Source organism: Schistocerca serialis, chromosome 5, assembly GCF_023864345.2.
Source record: "Schistocerca serialis cubense isolate TAMUIC-IGC-003099 chromosome 5, iqSchSeri2.2, whole genome shotgun sequence".
NCBI lineage: Eukaryota > Metazoa > Arthropoda > Insecta > Orthoptera > Acrididae > Schistocerca > Schistocerca serialis.
Genome location: NC_064642.1, coordinates 87,402,844 through 87,426,221, shown reverse-complemented (window position 1 = coordinate 87,426,221; position 23,378 = coordinate 87,402,844). Strand labels below are relative to the sequence as shown.

Sequence of the window (23,378 nt, the reverse complement as noted above, 5' to 3'; positions counted from 1 at the left end):
CTGGCTTCAGATCTCATCCGTTACACGCTTTGACAGTGTACTTAGAATATGCACAACACGAACAGATTTTAGTAGTTGTCAACTCTCCATGAAACAACATAATTCAGCGTGTCTGCAATAGTTTTCTGTTTTTGTGCACATCTTTTCACGACAGAATAATTATTTGATATCTTAGTAAACTAACTTGTTACAGGTAGAGTGTGACAATTATTGGACTATATGAAAAAAAGTAAATTAGTTACAAACTACGGCGTGCACACATATCAACATGTAAACGTCCCTACAGATATTCGGATTTAGGTTATGACTTGTTCTATATGCCTGCCATCATTGGCGATGATATGGCGCAGACGAATAGCGAAATTCTGTATGACCCGCTGAAGTGTCGGAACGTCGATGCTGTTGATGAATTTCTGAATGGCTGTTTTCAGTTCAGCAATGCTTTTGGCATTATTGCTGTACACCTTGTCCTTAGTATAGTCCCAAAAAAAGAAGTCACAAGTGCTCAGATCTGGAGAATAACGCGGCCAATCGAGCTCAATGCCAGCGGTCTCTGGATACCCCAGAACCAGAATGCTGTCCGCAAAGTCCTCCTCCAGGACATCAAACTCTCTCCTGCTTCAAACACTCTACTGTTCCGTCTTGCATGAACCGCATCTTGTCGAAATCAGGGTCACTTTGGGTAATGGGGATGAAATTAACGTCCAAAACCTTCACTCACTGTTCGGTAGTCACAAGGCCATCAAGGTATGTCGCACCGATTATTCAGTGACGGGACATTTCACGCCACACAGTCACCCGTTCAGGGTGAAGAGACTTCTCGGTCGCGAAATGCGTATTCTCAGTCCCCCAAATGCGCCAGTTTTGCTTGTTGAAGAACCCATACAAATGAAAGTTGGCTTCATCGCTGAACCAAATCATACATGCACATATGAATTCCCATCATGTCCCGCGGCCAGTCGCACAGTTCGAACGTCCTAACGCAAACCGTTCAGAAGTTGTGACGCGGTAGTTTAATAACTGCCACTCTGTACGTACAAACATAAGAGACCTGTACTTTCGGCATAAGCGAACGAGTAGTGCTTTCGTTACAACAACGATCTCACGTTCGGAGGGAGGAGGATAGTCCTGACTTTTTTCTTATTAAACAAACACAAGTCCGTATATTTTTATGTCTGTTTAAACAACGTTTTTTCTTGTATGAAGCTGATTAATCATTGTAAAATGAACTTAGAATGAATTGATTACTGATACTAGAGACAGAAGATACTAGAATCGTGCGTGGAATGGTCAAAAGTAAGAAAGATTAAACTTCCGGAAAAGTTTATATTACCGTCGTATACATTGCTCTTATAGAAGTATGGGAGCAGTTTTAACAAGAAGTACATTTTCTGACAATTTATTATTACGAATCGCATTACAAGCGACTCATTGTTTTGAAATATATCGTTAAAGTACTTAATGCTTTAAAATGACATATTTTTATAGTTGAAAGTTCATAATACAAAACCATCGAATATGGCACTTTAGCTTCGGTTAAGGCTGTATTTCAGTGTGGCGTTTGCTCAGCGTAGATGGAGATCTTGCACTGCATTGGTTCACACTTCATAGCACGTTACCGTAATACGAAGGGACGCTGCCCCTCGGTAAGCACATTTCGTCAGCGCCGGACAGGACTTAACGCGTTGTTCGCACATTTGGATGTTTCGCAACGTGAAATTCCACGTTATGACGTCACAAAACACGTCCCGCTCCCCGGCCACCTAAGCTTTCGCCTCCCATATGAGGAGGTCCTTAGGTTATGTCTAACTGTTCCGCTGTTACAATAAAGTTTAATGTGATAGTGTGGCAGGGTTTCATTCTGGTAGTCGATGTCGTTTTGTCACGGTTCTTTTCTAGATAGCACCCTACAAAAAAGATATTCACACTCTTCTAACGGCCAGGGATCTTGAACTAACTGAAACGATTCATGTTTCTCACAACTGTGGGGTTGCAGTATTATTCTGGTATGACTTCTGGATGCTAATCGTTACACACACACATACATACACACACACACACACACACACACACACACACACACACACACACACACACAAATAAAGAAACAAACAAACAAACGTTGACAGTAGCAAAAAGGACACAGTATGACATCAGCCTGATCTGCATAGTTCAGCATTACACCAAACAAAAGTTGCAATGGAAGCAAAGGTGCAGAGAAGATGTGTAGGAAAGCGGCTCACAGATAACCAAATATATTATGCAAAATTGCATATCACTTATTATTATTGACTTCGTGAATGATATGCTGTATATTTTTTCTGACATAATTGGTAAATCATAGTAAAAGTTATGAAGAGTTTTCCGTTTTGCAGATACGTTGACCCGTTCAGCATCTGACAATAAGCGATACGCTTGTTCACTTTCGACCCAACTTCTGAATGGACCGGTAGGTCTGAGTCACTGCCGCGCGTACACGGCATGAGAAATATTTACACAAAAGAATAAAATCCCCGAAACTCTAACAGAAATGAGGGGGAAAAATACAAAAAAGCTGAGCAATACCCCCCAAAAAGAAAAAAAAATGGTCGAAGATAAATTGCAGGAAATGGGGCGAAACACAACTGCTGCCGCTCAACGTTTCCAGAAGAAAATTATTTGTCTCGCAGCGGCAATACAAAATCATAGTTCAAGCAGACGATGTATCGATCGTATGACATCTGAAGGTAATAAATGTGCTTACTCAAACCAAACAAATTGTGATTTAATTTCTTATGTTCGAAACGTATCGTGCACGAAAGGCAGTTTTCTAATAGTTGTTAAAATAGTTGCACACTGCAGAAACAGTTGTATTACCCGTATGAGAAATATTAAAAGCATTTTTTTGCTACACATAATTCAATGGTAGGTTTTCAGGGGTATGTGGCATCAGATATCTATGCACAGGTCACGTTATTCTCGTAAATTACACACCTTTGATTTGGGGGCACGGAGTTGGAACCCGATAGTGTCTTAGTTTTGTACCATCCGAGCAGGCGAATAAAGTGGCCAAGATATAAATAATGAGTTCACTATCATGCTCCTCAAACCACAATAGCACGATTCAGCCTTATGACATGTTATCCTGCTGGAAGATGCCGTCGGCGTGGGGGATCAAGCGTGAAGAGTTAAAGTGGTCCTCAATAAAGTTCACGTAGTCCATAGGTATCTGGTTTCTTCGATTACTACACATATCCTACGGAAGGCCAGGTGAATGTCCCCCATAGCATAGTACTGTCCCTAACAGCCTGCATCCTTGGAGCGGTGCACGTTTTGAGTAGCCGTTCGCTTGAATGGCGGCGGCGTATCCGGACACGGACTGATGTAACAAGAAACGTGGCTCATTTGACAAGACGACACGTTTCCATTGATCGAAGGTTCAATCTCCGTGATTCGGTGCCCACTACAACCGTAATTGGCGATGTCGTTGAGTCAGTATGTCGTCTGCTGTGGAGACCCACTTCAGCGATGTGAGCTGAACAGCGTGCTCCAAAACACTTGTGCCTGAACCAGCATTTGTACTATGTCGTCAGATTAGCCACAGATCATCACCTATCCTGTCTTACAAGCAGGGAAGTCACCTTCTGTGATGAAGTGTGGACGCCCGACAGCTTGTCTCCTACTCGCGGTTTCACGGTCTTCCGACCACTTTCCACAGATACTCAAGACAGCAGCACGCAAGCAACCGACCATTTTCGCCGTTTCCGTGATGCTTGTTCCTAGGCGCCGGGTCAAACATCCTGCCCTTTGTCATAGACGCTTATGTCACTGGATTTCCCCATTTGTGGCTCGTATTGTCTCTACATTGTTTCTCCCTGCGTTTCTGCTCCACAAATATGCTATCTGTATCTATTCAACGTGCCTGCAACGCCATCAAGTGGTATCAGTCTCGCTGTGGACAGTAGTCGTAATGTTTTAGCTCATCCGTGTATATTTCCTTTCGAGAGCCTGACGATTAACGGAAGAATATAAGTTGTCGTTGCCAAAGACCAGCTCGTACAGAAAGATTTAAGTGCTCATTTCTCCTGCGCCCCGTTCGAGAGTAGAACGGTAGACAAATAGCTTGAAGGTGGTTAGATGAACCCTCTGTAAGGCACTTAATTGTGTATTGCAGAGCAGAGGTAGGTTAGTAATGTCACTGTTACGTTTTGATGATTTTATGAGGCACACAGAAAACGTGCTGCTGATTACATGCCGATTAGAAACGAAATGTAGAACCGATCAGAGAAGGAAAGCGAGGGATTTGTACAAGTAACAGTCAGCATATAAAATTGCAGAATCATGCAAGAATAACATCAGAACTGTTGTTATTGCTATGCACTTTTTCAGTGAGAGTCTTACCTTCTACAATAATTGCGAATAAAATAGTGAACGAAATTCAGAGATCACTGAAATGTTTTGAGGAAGCATCGATAACGTCGCATATGGTAACTGCAAAATATTTTGGATCATCTGTGGGCCACTTAAGAATATTTTTCTCTGCACTACGCATACGAATAATATATATATCCGTCGCTGTTGGGAACAAGTAAAACACTACATTAGTTGAAATAGACGGAAATCATTTATTTGTTAATGTCTCTGGTCACACAGAATGAGTAACAAATAGTAAACACTGGAAGCATTCACTGTAGTGCTTTCTACAAAACCACAAAAGCTACTGATAGGCATACACTACACTAGTGATAGGTATATATCACAATCTGAAACAAGAATATCGAAAAATGTGGACATTGACTCTAAACGAAATGATTTTTCTTCTTTGCATCTGCATGCTAAATGTCAGACAAAAATGTACATTTCGTGTCACTGTTCTACTTCAGTACTTTGCTACAATAATTGTCTACTATCGCTGCACGCATAATCTTCCTCGTGAAGACGTTATTTCATTTCCATAAGAATTTTTTCCACCAACAATAATCTGTAACAGTCAAAGGCATTGCTCTTTTATTGGCATTGTTTCTTGTCTTGTGTTCTCCTAACCATTTCTTTCAGATCCAGACGTGTTGGTTTAAGTGCCAGAAAGGGTTAATGCGGGTGCAATGGATATGTGCAGGTACCTGGAGTCTTTGATCCATCTTCTCAAGGGCGAGATCGGTTCAGGAATGTTCGCCATGGGTGACGCTTTTAAGAACGCTGGTCTGGTCTTGGGAACCATTGGCACCATCGTACTGGGTTTCATCTGCGTCCACAGTCAGCACATACTGGTAAGTAGCCGATCCAAGCTATGAGTCCCTAAACAGTGTTTCAATACGCAGCTGGCCTGACGTGTTGCCATTTCGGCTGACGGTCGTTTAGCAGTTTCTCTGACGTTCCGCCAAGACGAGTAGCTAATGTTGACGAATATTCTTCTTCCACTGTCCATGGCGGCTGGAGTCAAGTCCGCAGCCGGAGTTTCTGTGTACTTGTCGCGGCAGCTTCTAAGAGTCTCTCCCTGATCATTACTGCTGTATTTCGCCCCTTTGGTCTAAGGAAATCCTTTCAGACGTTGGTTAAAAAGTACAAATAATTTCCAGCTGCAGGTTCGACGGGGGCGAACAGGTAATAGTCAAGAAGTGGCCGTGGATGTCTCATTATTGTTATACCTAGCAGATCTGTTGTCAAAGAAAAGATAAGAATCCCATCGAAATATTTGGATTTGAGCACAAACTCAGATTGCGTAGGTATGAGAAGAGAATCTAACACTAGTCTTGTTGAAGAACAAACACCGCTTTTGCCATTCAGAGAAACCACTGAAAACTTAGATAAATCTGGCCACATGGACATTTGAAACCATCTCCTCTCCAATACGAGCCCGTTGCAATAAAACGCTGCATCACGCCGCTCGTTTGTTTATTATCACATCGAGTACTCTTAGATTTTGGAAACGCGGTTTTTAAAGTCTACGAGCTGCAACAATTCGTGTCAGTGACATTTTTAAAAACATTGCGAAATATGGGAGAGAGTGTTACAGAAATGATACAGGATTTGGGATGGACATCATTAAAAGAAAGGCTTTTTCGTTGCGACGGAATCTTTTCACGAAATTCCAATCACCAACTTTCTCCTCCGAATGCGAAAATATTTTGTTGACACCGACTTACATAAGGAGGAACGATCACCAAGATAAAATAAGGGAAATCAGATCTCGTACGGAAAGATATAGGTGTTCATTCTTCCCGCGCGCTATACGAGATTGGAATAATAGAGAATTGTGAAGGTGGTTCGATGAACCCTCTGCCAGGCACTTAAATGTGATTTGCACAGTATCCATGTAGATGTAGAAAATGAGTTTTTATTTTCAAATGCTCAGAGCTCTGTGATACGGCGCTGTGGAAACAGACATCGACTTTGAATAAAATTCGGCCAGGAAATATTACAGTTTGGAATTTCTGTGTGAGTATAATATTGCACTGTCATCAATTTCATAAATGCTTACGAAGTAAACTGAACGGCCAAAAGTCAACGGAAGGGTTGTCCCCTGTAAAGATGCGTCGTGTATGCGTATATGACACCCGCATATTTCGACTAGATGTAGGGTATGGTGCGAGTATAGACACGGTATCAGTGTAACATGTACCGTATACAGGTGTAGTGAGCATGTCACTACGTCGCGAGTACACAGTCTTTGAACGTGTGGTGATAATCGATGCAAGACACTTATGTCGTCATGGTCCAGCCACATTAATGTGACCAACGCCTGTGTTAAGTGTCAACGTGCAATAACACTCTCAGACGAAAGGTGGCAGTACTATCGGTGGAGGGTACATCAAACGTGTCGGTGAGACGCGGAAACAGTGTGATCGTGTCGTAATAAGGGAACGGAGCGATTGATCTGACATCGAAAAAGGCGTGATCACTGGCTTTCGAGCCGAGTGTGGAAGCATCTCCGAAACGGCGAAGTTTGTAAACAGATCGCGTGCCGCCGTGGTTAATTATACCGTGCATGACAAACTGGCGCAATCCAAAACCGATACCGAAGCAGCTGCGGTACACCACACAGACCGTGGACGACAGGGGTGAACAACGGCTGCGGAGATGCGTACGAACGAATAGACGGGTAACGGCTGGGCAACTGACCGTGCAGATGAACCAAGGGCTACCAACAATTCAGCAGACATTGCTTCGTATGGGCCTCCGTAGCAGTCGCATGGTTCATGCGCCCACGTTGACTACCGTTCATCGGCGACGAAGGCTGGATTTGCACGCAAATACCGTAACTCGACGTCCACTGAGTGACAATAGGTGACCTTTTCAGATGAATCGCGTTTTGTGCTCCATCGAACAGATGGCCGTTGATGTGTACGGTGTGAAAAGTCTGAAAGCAAAGGGTCCAGGCCCGAGAAGGGAATGTTACAGTCTGAGGAATATTTCGTGGCATTCTCTGGGTGATATCGTAGTTCCGAAAGGTGAGTGGCTCGTTCTTAAGTAATAGAACCCAGTACGTTGTCCTCGATGGTGAGTGTTCATGGGAGGTGAGGGTATCATCTGGAGTGCCCCAGGGAAGTGTGGTAGGTCCGCTGTTGTTTTCTGCCTACATAAATGATCTTTTGGATTGGGTGGATAGCAATGTGCGGCTGTTTGCTGCTGATGCTGTGGCGTATGGGAAGGTGTCGTCGTTGAGTGACTGTAGGAGGATACAAGATGACTTGGACAGGATTTGTGATTGGTGAAAAGAATGGCAGCTAACTCTAAATATAGATAAATGTAAATTAATGCAGATGAATAGGAAAAAGAATCCTGTAATGTTTGAATACTCCACTAGTAGTGTAGCGCTTGACACAGTCACGTCGATTAAATATTTGGGCGTAACACTGCAGAGCGATATGAAGTGGGACAAGCATGTAATGGCAGTTGTGGGGAAGGTGGATAGTCGTCTTCGGTTCATTGGTAGAATTTTGGGAAGATGTGGTTCATCTGTAAAGGAGACCGCTTATAAAACACTAATACGATCTATTCTTGAGTACTGCTCGAGCGTTTGGGATCCCTATCAGGTCGGATTGAGGGAGGACATAGAAGCAATTCAGAGGCGGGCTGCTAGATTTGTTACTGGTAGGTTTGATCATCACGCGAGTGTTACGGTAATGCTTCAGGAACTCGGGTGGGAGTCTGTAGAGGGAAGGAGACGTTCATTTCGTGAATCGCTACTGAGGAAATTTAGAGAATCAGCATTTGAGGCTGACTACAGTACAATTTTACTGCCGCCAACTTACATTTCGCGGAAAGACCACAAAGATAAGAGAGATAGGGCTCGTACAGAGGCATATAGGCAGTCATTTTTCCCTTCTGTTTGGGAGTGGAACAGGGAGAGAAGATGCTAGTTGTGGCACGAGGTACCCTCCGCCACGCACCGTATGGTGGATTGCGGGGTATGTATGTAGATGTAGATGTAGCACAATGGATCAACACAAGTATGCATCTATCCTTGGGGACCATGTCCACTCCTACATGCAGCTTGTTTTTCCTCAGCACGAGGGCATCTACCAGCCGGGCAATGCAACATGTCACACAGCTCGCAATATACGTGCGTAGTTCGAAGAGCACCAGAATGAGTATACCGCACTTCTCTGGCCACCAAACTCCGCCGCGCGCAGTGGCCACGCGGTGTGAGAAGCCATGTCACGGATTGCGCAGCCCTTCCGCCGGAGGTTCGAGTCCTCCCTCGGACATGGATGTATGTGTTGTTCTTAGCATAAGTTAGTTTTAGTAGTGTGTAAGTCTAGGGACCGATGACCTCAGCAGTTTGGTCCCTTAGGAATACACACATTTTTGAACCAAACTTCTGGTATTTAAAGCCAGTCACGAATCTATGGGACCAACTCGATCGGGCTGTTCGCATAACGGGTTCTCAAACGAGAAATCTAGCGCACTGAAGTCTGCAGGGCTCCATACCCCTATCAGTATCTTTCAGAACCACAATGACTCTTGCTGCACGTCTCGCAGCGTCTCCCGGTGCAAAAGGTGGTTATTCAGGATTGCACGAGAATTTCGGCTTTCGAGGTCGGTAGTGTCTAACGTGGATTTTCAGTCTTGCAGAGACAACGTTTCTTCAGGCGTAAACCACCGCACAGGACGGCCACAAGTGTTTCATGAACGGACGTCACGTCGTCTCCACGGGGCGATCAACTGTCTACTGCAAGTCAGACCACCGTCGATTTGAATGTTAGTCTGTGGCAACCCAATTCTGCCAGGACTGTACGGAGATAAACACACCGCATCGCTTTCAAAAATGGTTCAAATGGCTCTGAGCACTATGGGACTTAACTTCTGAGGTCATCAGTCCCCTAGAACTTAGAACTACTTAAACCTAACTAACCTAAGGACATCACACACATCCATGCCCGAGGCAGGATTCGAACCTGCGACCGTAGCGGTCGCGCGGTTCCAGACTGAAGCGCCTAGAACCGCTCGGCCACAGGGGCCGGTGCATCGCTTTCCCATTAATGTTAGCCACTCGGTGTTTAACCAGATAACGGGAAGTGTTGTAAATATTGTCTAAAATTTTGAACCAAGAAGTCACGATCGCAAAATTTTGTGAAGTTTGTAAAGGCTTAGAAAAAATTATGTGATTGGTAGAAATCTCTATCTTTTTGCCGGCCGAGGGTTTCAATTTCGATGCAGAAGCGTCTTGCACACAACACGACCGCGCTCGGTATGATGGATCCAACACTGTATTCTCGGTACGTGCGCGCCGCCGTCCATCGAGGAATGGTAGAAGACCTCAGTAAAGGAATTTCTCGTACATTTGCACTTTTCTCATGCAGTACTGAAGCAGCTTTTGTTCTCATATTGCTTTAATCGCTCTAGTATATTTCCAAGCGATTTTAATAAACGCCGATCCTTGAGCTGACGTATTTCATTTGTTTGTTTGCAGATGGCCGCGTCGCGAGAGATGGGAGAACGCATGAAGCTGCCCCGGCAGCCTGCCTTCGCCGAGACTGTGGAGTTCTGCTTCCAGGCTGGCCCGCTGCGTTTGCGGAAGTACGCCCGCTTCGCAAGGTAAGGTCCGACAACGTCTCACAATCCGCCTACAACACGCTAACATTACCACCGTCTTTTCCCTGCCGCTCCAGTCTACTGAGGTGACGAGGGGAGAAAATAACTGTGACAATTTCATCTGAAACTTCCACTTTTAACTGACTGTTACTGTAATAAAGTTTACGGCCATCCCTCCAAGTAAAGCTCGGAATTGCGATCTGATCCAAAATATAAAAGACTCGTGGTCAGTCGTTCTTTTCAGGGTCGAACGCACCGCATTATCTACACGAATATAAGAGCCAAAGCAGTTGCTAATCCTGTTGTCTGATTCGATAATTTTTTCTCAGATTTGTTAGCTGTAATAGGCTTGTTTATCCCCAACCGTCACTGCTTTCCCTGATCAATTCGGCGGAATCCTTTGGTGCTGAAGTTCCTGCTTTGCCAAGCTGAAACACAATTATCTCTTTAAAATAGTTTTATATTGCGTTTCACACGTAAATTTTTGAGAATGCCAAGAAAAATCCTACGCTTGACAGCCTCACCACCTGGCATTTTTATTGGGTCAGATCAGTATTCTCACGTGGGTGACAAGTCGCATCAGATGGCTTGCAAACCCCATCATTCGGAAGACGTACAATTCAAAATCATTGTCCCATTTCAAAATTTTCAGAAGTTGGTCTGCCGTGGACTTCACTTTTCTCTCGATGTTTCCTATGAAGTCCGCGTGAGCAAAAACCTGATTCCATCTAAAATCGTTTGCACGCGAGATAGCTCTGTTTCTCGTGTTTGTGCTTGTTGTCTCGCGTACGGATACTTCAGATGTCGTCTGCTTATAATTTTGTCGGGTATTATCAGCTGCTCTGTTTTTGTGTCAGCGTCGCATTCAAGATACTTGAAGTCAGTTTCTAAAAACTATCGCTAAGAGGTTCTTAGGAGGTTAAGAAAAGACTCGTTTGTGGCAACAGACTGTACGTCTCTAACGTAAGTGGGAGAGTAGTACTGAGAACATCGGTATGTTTCCTCAAATATTTCACTATCATCTGTCCACTATGGCGTAGCATTCCATCACCTAGTCGTACTGAGAAATTGAACTGATAACAATTAGAATTCATGATTTCAAGTAACCGTACATTGCGATTAGAGTTTTCCGTGTTTTCCCCATAATTACCCTTCATGAACCTTTGTCTAGCCTTCTTCTTTTGAGCTAATGCTCACAAATGCCAACAGCAGACTGACCTATGACATTCCTCATTTTATCTTCTGTGGAGAAGTTTTGGACGGGAGTGCTGCGTTCCATTTCTGATGTTGCCAAGAAATGAGATTTCCTAGAATGACTTAGCACTAGCCTATTTGTTGTTCCTTAAAAATTACACAGTTTCTTGGTGACAGTTACAAGATATACGACAGTATATAATAGTATGAACCATGGTATAATGTGGCACTTTCACTGTAACTAATTACTGCCAGAAATGAAAGAACTGAAATGTGACAGAAAAAAATGTGGGACAGTCTAAGATTTCAATCCCCCAGGTATTTGGATTTGTAGTCTACACTTGTCCTCTTAGCACTGAATGCTGAAACTGGTTCTCTTAGTCGTTTACGATATCAATCTTTCGAAAAAATTTCGTGCTCACTTCGACAGTAACCTTGTTCAGTTTCAAGTAGGGGTAAAGACCCCCATTCGCCACTCCTATCTCATTGTAGTATTATCATACAGCGGTTTATGCTACGTTCCTGTTTTGTGACTGATTTGATGGCATTTTTAGGGTTCTGTACCTCAGTATTGGATCACTTTGCTGTCCGTCTGTTAAGACCCCTTTTTCTCAGGAGCGGGTAGAGGTATCAAGTTGAAATTTGTGTCAAATACTAACGTCTACGGCCCCTTGGCGGTGCGAAAAATGTAGGCTTATAAGTCAATGCAATTAAAAGATAAGGCCATTTATGACACACATTTTGATACCCGCAAACTCATTCGTCAAAACCTATAAGTAAACTATCTCTATATGTTAGAGCGTAAGTCGTCCTAGCACTTGTCCGGTGCCGGCCGGGGTGGCCGAGCGGTTCTAGGCGCTACAGTCTGGAATCGCTACGGTCGCAGGTTCGAATCCTGCCTCGGGCATGGATGTGTGTGTTGTCCTTAGGTTAGTTCGGTTTAAGTAGTTCTAAGTTCTAGGGGACTTATGACCTCAGCAGTTGAGTCTCATAGTGCTCAGAGCCATTTGAACCTTTTGATGACCTCAGAAGTTAAGTCCAATAGTGCTCAAAGTCATTTGAACCATTTAACTTGTACGTTTTTTTTCTGATTCCGTATTTGATATCAAGACGCGATACCTAATTTTGGAACATGAAAGATGTCACAAGTCTGTGAAAATATACGCTGAACTGGTTGCTTCAACGTTTGGCAACCGGAAACAGTCGTAGATGCGACTCACCAAGAAACCATTCAGCATTATGTGGGGATTCTGGAAGCTGGATATCGATAAACAGCTGTAGGCGGTGTATCAGGAATCGATTTTGTTAGACTTTACATTTCTTGTCAAATGGAGAGGTGGTACCGTTTTTTAAATGGTGATTTATTATCCAGATTTGGAAAATCGTCCCACTTGTGACATCGTTCAGGTAGAAACGTGAAAATACCGTAATGACTGTCGAATAGCGCGGCGAATAATTTGTAAAGCAAAGGAATAACCAGGTGCGGTGAAACGTGACGGACCGGCGTCCATTGAAACGGTTGGTCAGAATATCTAAGGCTGGTATGACTCACAAATCTCCCCAACATGGAAAGTTGAGAACATGATTCTAGGACAAGGTCGGCAGTTACTTTGGCATGACAGTGTGTTTCCACATACTGAATACAAGGTTGCGCAGTTTGCGACCAACCACTTGTTATATTTTCCTTAATCCTCAGATTTTTTTTCGGTTATTGCGTCCCTCTTTGAACACAAAAGCTTCATTTGACCTGTATCGGTCACATTAAGCGAATTACGTAGACTCACAAAGGGGGCGCTGAGAAAGTTAACTGCACAAATGATAAGTGACATCACCAGACATTTGTCAACTGCTGCCGGACAAAGGCCATCTCAAAACTTGGACGTGCACTGGCGGTCTTCATCTACATGCATCCATGTTTGTCTTGCATGTTTTCTAATGTCATCCATCCATAGTTCATCAGATCGCCGTCTGGGTCTTATATCTCGGAATTTTCTTGTTTTCTTGTGCCTTTGTCCCGCATCTGCGTAGGATCGGCATGGTTATTAGTGAATTTCGCATGGTTAATTTAAGGGATGGCCGGATGCCCTTTCTGCCGCCAGAACATTACTCTGAGAAACAATACCTCTTTCAGTATGCGCTCAGAAAAAATCGCTCTTACGAAGTGGATAATGGATAAGTACTTGTAAAAATGCAAGTCACAGGCAGTTCCTCCTATACGCTCCATCTGATATAGCTAGATAAGTCTACTGCTACGTCCTACAGAATGCATTCCTTCATGTGTCTGCGAAGAGTTTGCTTTTCTCACATGAAGCATCAGATTCTCTGTGTGTGATAAAGTTTCTGAAACTTTGTACATCGGTCGTCGTACAGCCCACACGAATAAGTGTAAGAAATAGTCGTCACAATCTTTATTAATAATCTCTTTTGAGAAACTCCATGTTTAAAAGTGTAAACTAGAAACAGTGATATGAGCCATTTACGTGACTGTAATAGCTAATATGCCCGATGTTTGCGAAATCCTACCATAATGTCCTCGATAAGATTTTAGTTAATTTTTGCATTGACGCAAGAAAGCTACGTAACAACAATGCAGTGCAACGGAAAGTTGGCGAGTGTGTGCTTCAGCACATGTTGTCTCTTCCTTGGCTCTTCTTAATGTCTGTTGTGACTGTTCCGAAAAAAAGTTGTAGCCATGTGGCGCGACGAGCTGACGGCATCGTGTATTTTGTTAGTGGAGAGCTACATGACATAAGCATTCCCTGATTACACAAAACGGATGAGTAATATTGGCGAACTAAATTAAACGACACTAACCTTATTATGGTACGACTCTCATGCTGCAAGCTCTAATTCAACTGTCGTAGAAGATTAGGTAAGTATTACAAAATATTTAGATCCTACATCTCAGCGCTAGTCTTCTCTTTTGCCTCCGGAAAGTGGAATGGAAAAGTGGAGCACCAAACTAACTCTAAGAGCTACACACACTTCCTACAATTGCAAATACAGTCAGTCCATTGCTGCTTTTTTTATGAAGTCCTGTATGCCATGAAGTAGAAAAGGTCCATATAGCTTAAAAAACGCAGGAGGTCTTGCAATCAGAAGCAGAATTCGTTACAAATACAAAGGACCTAGGCACCCAAACTTACATAGAAAAGAAGCAAAAAAAACAAGCCTTCCACATTGTCTAGAACCTGAGGAATTAAGTATTAACTGATCAATTACATCTAGAACTACATCTATACCTCGCAAGCCACTGAACCAATACTGCCGTTTCTCTGTCCTTTTCCATTCGCATACTGAGCGAGGGAAAAATGACTGTTCATATGCCTCTTTACTCGCCCTGATCTCTCTTATTTTCATGATCTTTATGAGAGATTTATGATGCTGGTGGCATAACTGTCGCGCAGTGTTGTTCGAATACAGATTCTCTACATTTACCCAACAAGATTTCACGAGAAAAAATTTCACGGGAATTAAATCATTTTCCTTCTATAGATTCCAATTTAAGTCCTTCAAGCATTTCTGTTACACTTTTGTTTCAGCTACGAGAAGATCAGCGCGTCTCTGTCTTCATTCAATGTCTCTTGTCAAGCCTACTTGATAAGGCCTCCCAAACCCGGAACAAAACTCTAGAAATGGTGCCGGCCGAAGTGGCCGTGCGGTTAAAGGCGCTGCAGTCTGGAACCGCAAGACCGCTACGGTCGCAGGTTCGAATCCTGCCTCGGGCATGGATGTTTGTGATGTCTTTAGGTTAGTTAGGTTTAACTAGTTCTAAGTTCTAGGGGACTAATGACCTCAGCAGTTGAGTCCCATAGTGCTCAGAGCCATTTGCACCATCTAGAAATGGTCGCACTAACGTCTTGCATGCATTTGCTATACAGATGCGCTTCACTTTCCTAGAATCCTTCCTATATTACATTAGTATTCAATGAAGGGAGTGTCTTAATGATAACGTTTAATAAGATAACTTCATCCAGATTCTCAAACTGAGTGATTAACTATTCAGATTTAGGTTTTCCGTAGTTTCCCTAAATCACTTACGGCAAATGCTAGGACGGTGCCTTTGGAAAGCACATGACCAATTCCCTTTCCAAACTTTCCCATTACGAACATGTGAACCACCTGTAATGACTTTGCCATCGACTGGGCATTACACCATAACTTCATTGCCACAGGAAACTATACACACAGGAATGCTGTTAAAAAAAATAAATAAATAAATAAATAAAACGGAAGTACGAGTGTGTGGACTCAAAATGATGTATGGACACATTTGATAAATCATGAATCTGCAGAATCAGCCTCATTTCTTTGTTGCCATACCTCGAACGAAGCATTTTACGGCGGACCGCATTTGCACATCCGTAGTAAACTGTTCGTCCACTGGCGATTAATTATTGGGTTTTGTTCCTTATAACATCAGACAGTAATGACGCTGTTCAAGATCGAAAAGTAGTAGCGCACTAAGACGCCATCTCAAATAGTTGCTTAGAAACTGATCTTTGTCGTTTCGTTTTTCGTCCAGGCAGTACACTTTCGCCTTTGCAATAGTAGATTACCGATAACTAGAGTTTTACCGAAGACATAATAGCAATAACCCATCCGCTTACGCACCTAAGGCCTAATTTCAGAGGCTGCACTGTAAATGCTTTGAATATCAGCTAGTGATCTCTATCCAAACTGGGCATCAAACTGCAGCAATCTCTCTGTGCCTACTAGATGTCTTCACACTTGTAATGACGCAACTTGTTGACATTAGAGTTGGTGCCCCCGCCGATGGCGCAGTCACGGGTAACGCTTAACTTCACTACGCCTTTAATGGACTATTATTTAATGTAGTTAATATTCTTTCAGAAGAATTTAATTCTGTTTGTCAGTGTTTGTGTTGTTATTATTATTATTATTATTGGTTTTCCCTCCGCGTGAGGCGAGCGAGCGCCTCGGCCGCCTGAGGTTCGCCCGCCGAGTCTTTTGTTGCCAATGATACTGAGAAGGCGAGCTCAACGACGGCTCGTAGATGCTGGTCTTTTAAAACAACACAATACCATTAATTTTTCCATCATTGATTAGAAAGCTTATGAAAAAAAGACTTGCATATTAGCTCAGTTGAGCGAAAAGTAATATTAATGAAGAAACATATTATATATCAGCGATGAGAAACGGACTGCATTTTTCGTCATAACGACGAGAAAAAAATTGTGATTACGTTTTCCGTGTGAACTGCCTTTTCTCTAATCAAGCCTGCTTGCTGAACGGAAATTACAGGAAGAGAACCATTAGGCCTATACACTTCGTATCTTGCCTAACTGCAACACTGCCGACGCGAAGTGAAAAAAAAAAAAAAACTACTTTTCGATTCTGCTTCAACAAGCGTTCATTACATCGGGTATTTCAGGTTTCTGGAGAAGAACAAAATTAACTATTTCGAAATTAGTACAAAAATTTGCGACAGTTCTGCTGTACCATTTCAAAATTCTGGTGAGATCTGGACACTAACACGCTGATCGGAAATTTTATTTCACTTATATTTCATTCAAACATTTCGTCGTGGAAACGATGCCGGGAGTGCAGCAGAAATCGATAAACTGTATACATACTGTATCAGCCAAACCTTGAAATATATGTAATTCATAAAATCAAGTGTCCCATACAAAGCAGACGCATCTTCCACAAAGTTGACTTCGTTTGTTCAGACATGCCACTACTAACTATAAAAAGTACGAATGAACTACTCAAGTACCACTTATGTATAAATTGATATTAAAATGTGTAAATCTACCCACTTTCCTGTCTAAAGCGAAATTCAGTTTTACATTTTGTATATAAACCAGTGAACTGGGTACCAGCATTTATGTTGCTACACAGTGTCAAAGACATGTGCTCCAAATATAACATGGTACTTCTATCAACAGAACACTAAGTACTGAGGTTTCAGGAAGATTGCACGCACTTCTGGGTGCTACACATGGTCTATTTTGACAACAGAGATATATGCACAAAATGAACAGTACCGTAATGCATTTTGAGATCACTGTTGCAAATGTTTGTCGACTTCCTACAGGATATACACACCCAATAATGATATCTGCTAGAGTGCTAAATTTTCCGTTAAAAATGTGCAGGAATAAAATCATGATAGAGACTGTAAAATTAGTATCTGACCTGAAGGGGTACACAGTACAGTATAGTTACAGAGATGCTTCAGGAACTCAAATTGGAATCCCTGGAGGGAAGGCGATGTTCTTTCTGAGAAACACTATTGAGAACTGGCATTTGAAGCTGACTGCCACCAACATACATTGCGCATAAGGATCATGAAGATAAGATACAAGAAATTAGGGCTGATACAGAGGCATACAGACAGTTGTTTTTTAGTCACACTATTTGCAAATGGAACATGGAAGGAAATGACAGGTACTGGTACAGGGTACCCTCTGCCATGCACCATACAGTGACTTGTGGAGTACCTATGTACATGTAGATGTAGAAGGGAGAAATTATTCTGAAGTACTGCAATCTTGTGCTGATAGCTCGCTGACTATTTCAGTCAATAACATTGGATTTACATAACCAGAAATAAGCACATAATGCTTAACCATATATAGACAGATCAAAACTTTTTGCCTAACTACAACATAGAGGATTATGGCAGTGACAGAAATCAGCAAAAAGACAGACCCCTAATACTCCCTATGCTCTTATCTGTTCACTATGAATACCACAGAAATATTGCATACAGATCGTAATGGGCTGGCAAAGTAGACTTGTGCCCAAGATGTAATACTAAAAAATTGAAGGGCTAAATTGTTGTCTGTTTGTGGATATCTTATGTTGGTTTTACGAGGTAAGCTAAAATTTTGACCTGATCTGGATTCAAATATGTATGTAGGCCCACCAAAATTAGTCCAGTCAATACAAATAGTGCACAAACTTGGTATCCAAAAGACGAAGAAGTAATTGCCAGCATTGGAATAAGCACTGCCGTCACGACTAAAATGGTGGCAGTGTTTGTTATCTCTTAACTTAAGTAAGAACTAACAGGTTGAAACCTCAAAAAAAAAAACAACTTCATGCAGCAAGTTGTAGAAACAGGAGATTGAAAGCATTCTTAAATCCAGCAAGTCATGGTCTCACATGTGATAATGTAAAGTGCTTGGGGGAAAACAGCAAACCTGATTGTGATTGCCATTTTCTTTCTGTAAATTAACAAGAACAGCGTTTGCAGCTACTACATGACTAATTCAGCCTTACGATTTGATTCATCATCATTCATGCAGTATTGAGCATCAAGCAACACTATTGTTATACGACTTTGTGATAACAGATAAAATAGGCAGCTTAATAAATATCCTAGAAAGCAGCCATACATTTTAAAATCCAAAATTTCCAACACACTTTCAGAAGTAAACTTTGTACTTACCAAATATGCAAGGACTAAAGCTGTAAATTCTGTAGATTCTGTCCATTGTACAGTTGCACTGTACATAAATTCAGTGATTCAAATCCTAGAATTGCTGGTAAGGCAATCCACAGATAATTTACTTTTTTCGCTTGGAGCAGATAACATTTTATGATTGGAAGCCACTTGATTGTTTGTTGCAGCTAGCAATCAAGGAATGAACATTTGCACTGTGAAAATAAATTAATGTCATTCACTTAATCATATATAATGTATGAATATAATTACAGAAAGCAATGCCGTATTAGGAGTTGGGCTATAGAAGATATGTATTACTATTTGCATACACAAAACACTGCAGTATCCGGAAATAATACGTTAGATGATTCCAAGATTTACACGATATAATTTCAATCTAAAATGGATATTGTTTACAGGAATTTCATGGGGGTCACTGCTTCAGTTTCAAATGACAGATGTGTTTTATCATTAAAAACACTAATAATTTTGAAGTATTTCATTGGTACAGCACTTGCCACTTGCCAATGAAGCTGGGACTTAATCCACATCCCACAATGCTGTATTTTGTAGCTGTCTGGCGCAATAGGCCTACATATAATTATGACCGTAATACAAGTTCTCTCCTAAATAGTGTAAACACACATACACTTGTGCAGTTATAGGCTTCTACAGTAAATTGTAATGATCTGTTTTCGTTCATCTAGAACAAAAAGCTAAACAATATGGCATAACACTCACAATTCAAATTCTTTGAAACTTTGCTTGATCAATGGTAAATTTCGTCACACTGGATTTAAACCTCAGAAATTATGAAGAGTTAATTTAGTGATACCGAATGTCCAGTAATAACCCTCTAAGAGGTTTCCTATATGAATGTTGTGATATGAAATCTGTGACTTTAGCACCACTCTTCCTTAAAGAAATGACTGTAGAATATGTTAGCATGATCTACTGCTGTATCAGTATGTTTACCATAAAAGGTTTGGTACACAATTCATAGCATTCTCCCATTTACTCAGCAAAAATTTTTCATCATTACATGTGAGAGGCAGCAGCAGAAAAATAAATACTTTTTGGCTCATAGATGACAAAGGCATTACGGACGAATGAATGATGGACAGCTTTAGCCTGGACAGGAGTGGGGTAGGAAATCGCTCCTAAAGTTTTATCCAGAAACTTATATAGTTTCTTATTTGTCAGTTCTTATTGTTAAAACAGTCAAAATATATCTGGAGCCAAATGGAACAAAATTAACCCTATCTCACTGACTTCTATGTATAAAATCACACCATAATTTACACCACAGACCTTCCAAAAATGTCAAAATTTGCTATCCAAACTTTGTCTTTTGTGGGCATCAGTCTAACCAACTGAGCAGAATTCATGCCTTGACTCAGTGTTTCAGTGTGCAGGATTTCTTGCCTACTTTCAACACTACCAAATGAAACTGTTTAACATCGTGTCCAGAACCACAGTAGGGATGATGGACAGCTTTGGACTGCATAAGGAAGGGGTTGGAAATTGACTCTTTTTGAAGGAATGACCACAGTATTCACATGAAATGGTTAGGAAAACAGAACAGGTAAATCGGAATGGCTGGACTGGGACTAGTACACTCGATTTCAAGCAGGTTTTCAAAAAGTGTTAGGAACATGTAAAAATCAATGCTAAAGATTGTCTTTACAGTAAGCACCAGTCATCACTCTTAATGATGAAATAGCTTTTTCTTAGGTGCAAAAAAAAAAAAAGGTAGTTTTCTTTGAGTTCAGCAGACCACACTACTGGCAAGCATATTGTGTGAACTGATTAGGGCTATCCCAGCTAATGGCCCCACCCTAAAGCAACATATTCAGAAAATTCTATTGGCAAAAACCACAGTTCATAATGCATTGTGGTGGCATGTCCATTATCTCTGCAATTCCAATTAATAAAAACTTTTGTTCACTAAGTTGATAATGAAGTGGAGTGATGAGAAGCTGACAGATATACATCTCATGCAGCATGGAGTGATGAGTAATTTGTAACAGAGCAGAAATGCACTGTTGATGGATGGCTCACATTTTGAACACATGCTGTAACCATGCAAATGTCTCAGGTTCAGAATGCAGTTCTATTTTTGTCCATGGCACAATACCATCACTTAATAAGATATTAATTATCTGTATGTCGACCAGATCATGAGCCAGGTTGGAGATGTTAATAATAAAGTCAATCTGTCATCTTTTAGATAGGATTTTTACTTTACCAACACACATTTCAAAGCATAGCATCACGAGGGCTTCAATTAGTTATCACATGACTGTCATTGTGATGTCAACACTCCAGAAACTTTTACATGTGGAAGTAAGTTACTGGCTAATTCATACCCACAAACTTGTAATCAACATGTTATTTATCACTGTACAATCAAAAGCATCTGTGAAGGTTATTTTGTTTTAGACCTGCTCAGCTTGGGATGAATCTTGTGACATTGAAAATGACTACTGCTAACAGATTAATGCTGTTAGAGTATGGTACAAGTGTAAATGGGAGCTAGTATCTCACCAATAAGCAGTTTACAGCATTGAAAATCTGAAAGAACATCTGGATTTGATAAGAAGTGGAACAATTGCTTGAAATGTCACAAAATGTTTCTTAATCATTGCCAGGTAATTGTAAACAGCTTACGAAGAGAAAAATCCTGAGAGTGCTTCATTATTCTATTGATGAAGACCCGTTAGAAGAACAAATTCTTAATGAAAGTTCAGACAAAGATTGGGACTCATACAGAAGAAATTAAATGGAAGTGTTAGCAGCATCTACAGAGAAGGAAGAGGGCCAATCAAAATCACGGGAGAAACTGAAACCAATAAGCAAGCAGTTTAGTGTGTTTGTAGTTACTCTGTATGAAAATAAAAATTACCCTAGTGTTAGAGAAAGTTTTATCGAATATGGTGCAACCATAAATATTATGATGCTATCTCTTGATAACTGGAAATGGCCTGTAAATAAAAAGGTACTTTTTTCATAAATGATATGATATAGGAGCTAGTCGGGGGTGATGAAATTGTGCAGAATATATTTCTGGCATAGTCAATGACATTTTGACACACCAGCTTACCTAATGAAGCACTGGTCTTTTCTTTGATAACAAAAAAATACTACCTTTTATTCATGCTTGTTACTTATTTTTACATTTAAAAAAAAAAAAAAGGTTGCACAACCCTGAATTTTTATTATTTTCGTCCCTCCATTTCCAAATTACATAATTGTTGATTTATTATGATCTTGTAAGGTAACAACTAATTTTAAAGAGAATAACATTGTCCCAAGCTGTTTTCCTGTCTTAAAATAATATTTATATCAAGGGGTTACTTTGCACCAATTATTAAAACATAAAATATCAAAAATAATCTTTGGTGTCTTAGTATGTTATTATATGCTTTGTAAATTCATTCAGAATAGACTAATCTCATTTCCAAAATTCATTTTACAAAACCAGTATGCATTATATGATTTTGTTTGAAAAAGTCTCCAAAAGTGGATCGAAGTAACCCCACTTTACGTTATATGAATTTTACTGATTTCTGTTGTATATGACATCACAGTTAGGTAACTTCCATGTGTTGTTGACACTTCTATATGAGCATGTTCATGTAACACTGTAAACAACATGTGGAAGTTCCTTGTGTAATGTGTGAATTTCATCTCTTGGCTAAACTAATGCCAGCAGTGTTAAAAAGTTTGCAGCAACCCTCCAACAGAGGTGCTGCCTAACGGCAAGCACTGATGTGAGTCTGAGTGATACAGTGGGCACAATTCAGCCTTCTCTCAGCACAGGTTCTAATGACATGTTTTTGATTCAGGTGGCTTGTTGATGTCTTCCTCTGCATAACCCAGCTTGGCTTCTGCTGTGTCTACTTTGTGTTTGTCGCCAACAGCATCAAGCAGGTACATGTTCACACTTTTTTTTCTAAAATCTTGTCATCTATAGCTCGCCATTTTATACTAGAAAATAGTTTCTGAAGTACCAAAACTGTTTACTTAGAAGGCTCCATGAACCCACAAAACTTGAATCCACCCCTGAGAGTGAGTAAATTACATGCTCTAACAATTATTCTAATTAATCTCAGACCTGCAGCTGACTAATCTACTAATTGTTCTCTTTAACTGTTCCATTTTAAATCGTTTCTGATCTAAAATAGTAAATATTTAACAGTTATAATTATTTCTACTGATCAGCACTCATGTACTCAAACAATAATGGTTTCTTTCACCTATTTATGTTCAAAACTTTAGATTTATTAATGCTGTGAGTCAAATGTGATTTCCTGCACTAAACATCAATGCCCTGCATCTCTTCCTGCATTTTGACATGTCTTCTGGAGTCATTCGGTTCCCTGCAGGTTTTTTTGCATTTCACCAGTCTTTTAGAGTCATGCCTTCCTGTACACAACAGAGTCATTGATGAACAACCTCAGGAAGCCTCCAACATTATCCATCAAATTTTACATATAGGCCTATTTCATATCTTGAATGGAGCAATTATTTCTATTGACTAAAACTCATTCACAAAGATGGTGCAATATTCTGTAAGCTCACATTGTGAAGTTAAAAGTTACCAGGATTTTGTACCGCATCACTGGGATATCGTACCACGTCATTCTTTCCATAATCTTTGAATCAATATGGGAAACATTCTCCTTAAATTGAATTTGTGAAATTCTGACAGTGCATCACAGTGGGTGACCTGTTTCCAGAAGAAGGCCTC

General features: G+C 41.0%; 1 protein-coding gene across 2 annotated transcripts in view; it reads left to right on the top strand.

Moving 5' to 3' along the window:
* The window catches only part of LOC126481090 (proton-coupled amino acid transporter-like protein CG1139), a 136,383-nt gene that overhangs the window by 94,165 nt on the left and 18,840 nt on the right, over positions 1-23,378 (top strand). For both annotated transcript variants that reach the window (XM_050104596.1, XM_050104597.1), the window contains exons 4-6: positions 5,096-5,246; positions 9,893-10,017; positions 22,474-22,558. In XM_050104596.1, coding sequence (XP_049960553.1) covers positions 5,096-5,246; positions 9,893-10,017; positions 22,474-22,558 — 361 coding nt within the window. The remainder of the gene's footprint in view (positions 1-5,095; positions 5,247-9,892; positions 10,018-22,473; positions 22,559-23,378) is intronic.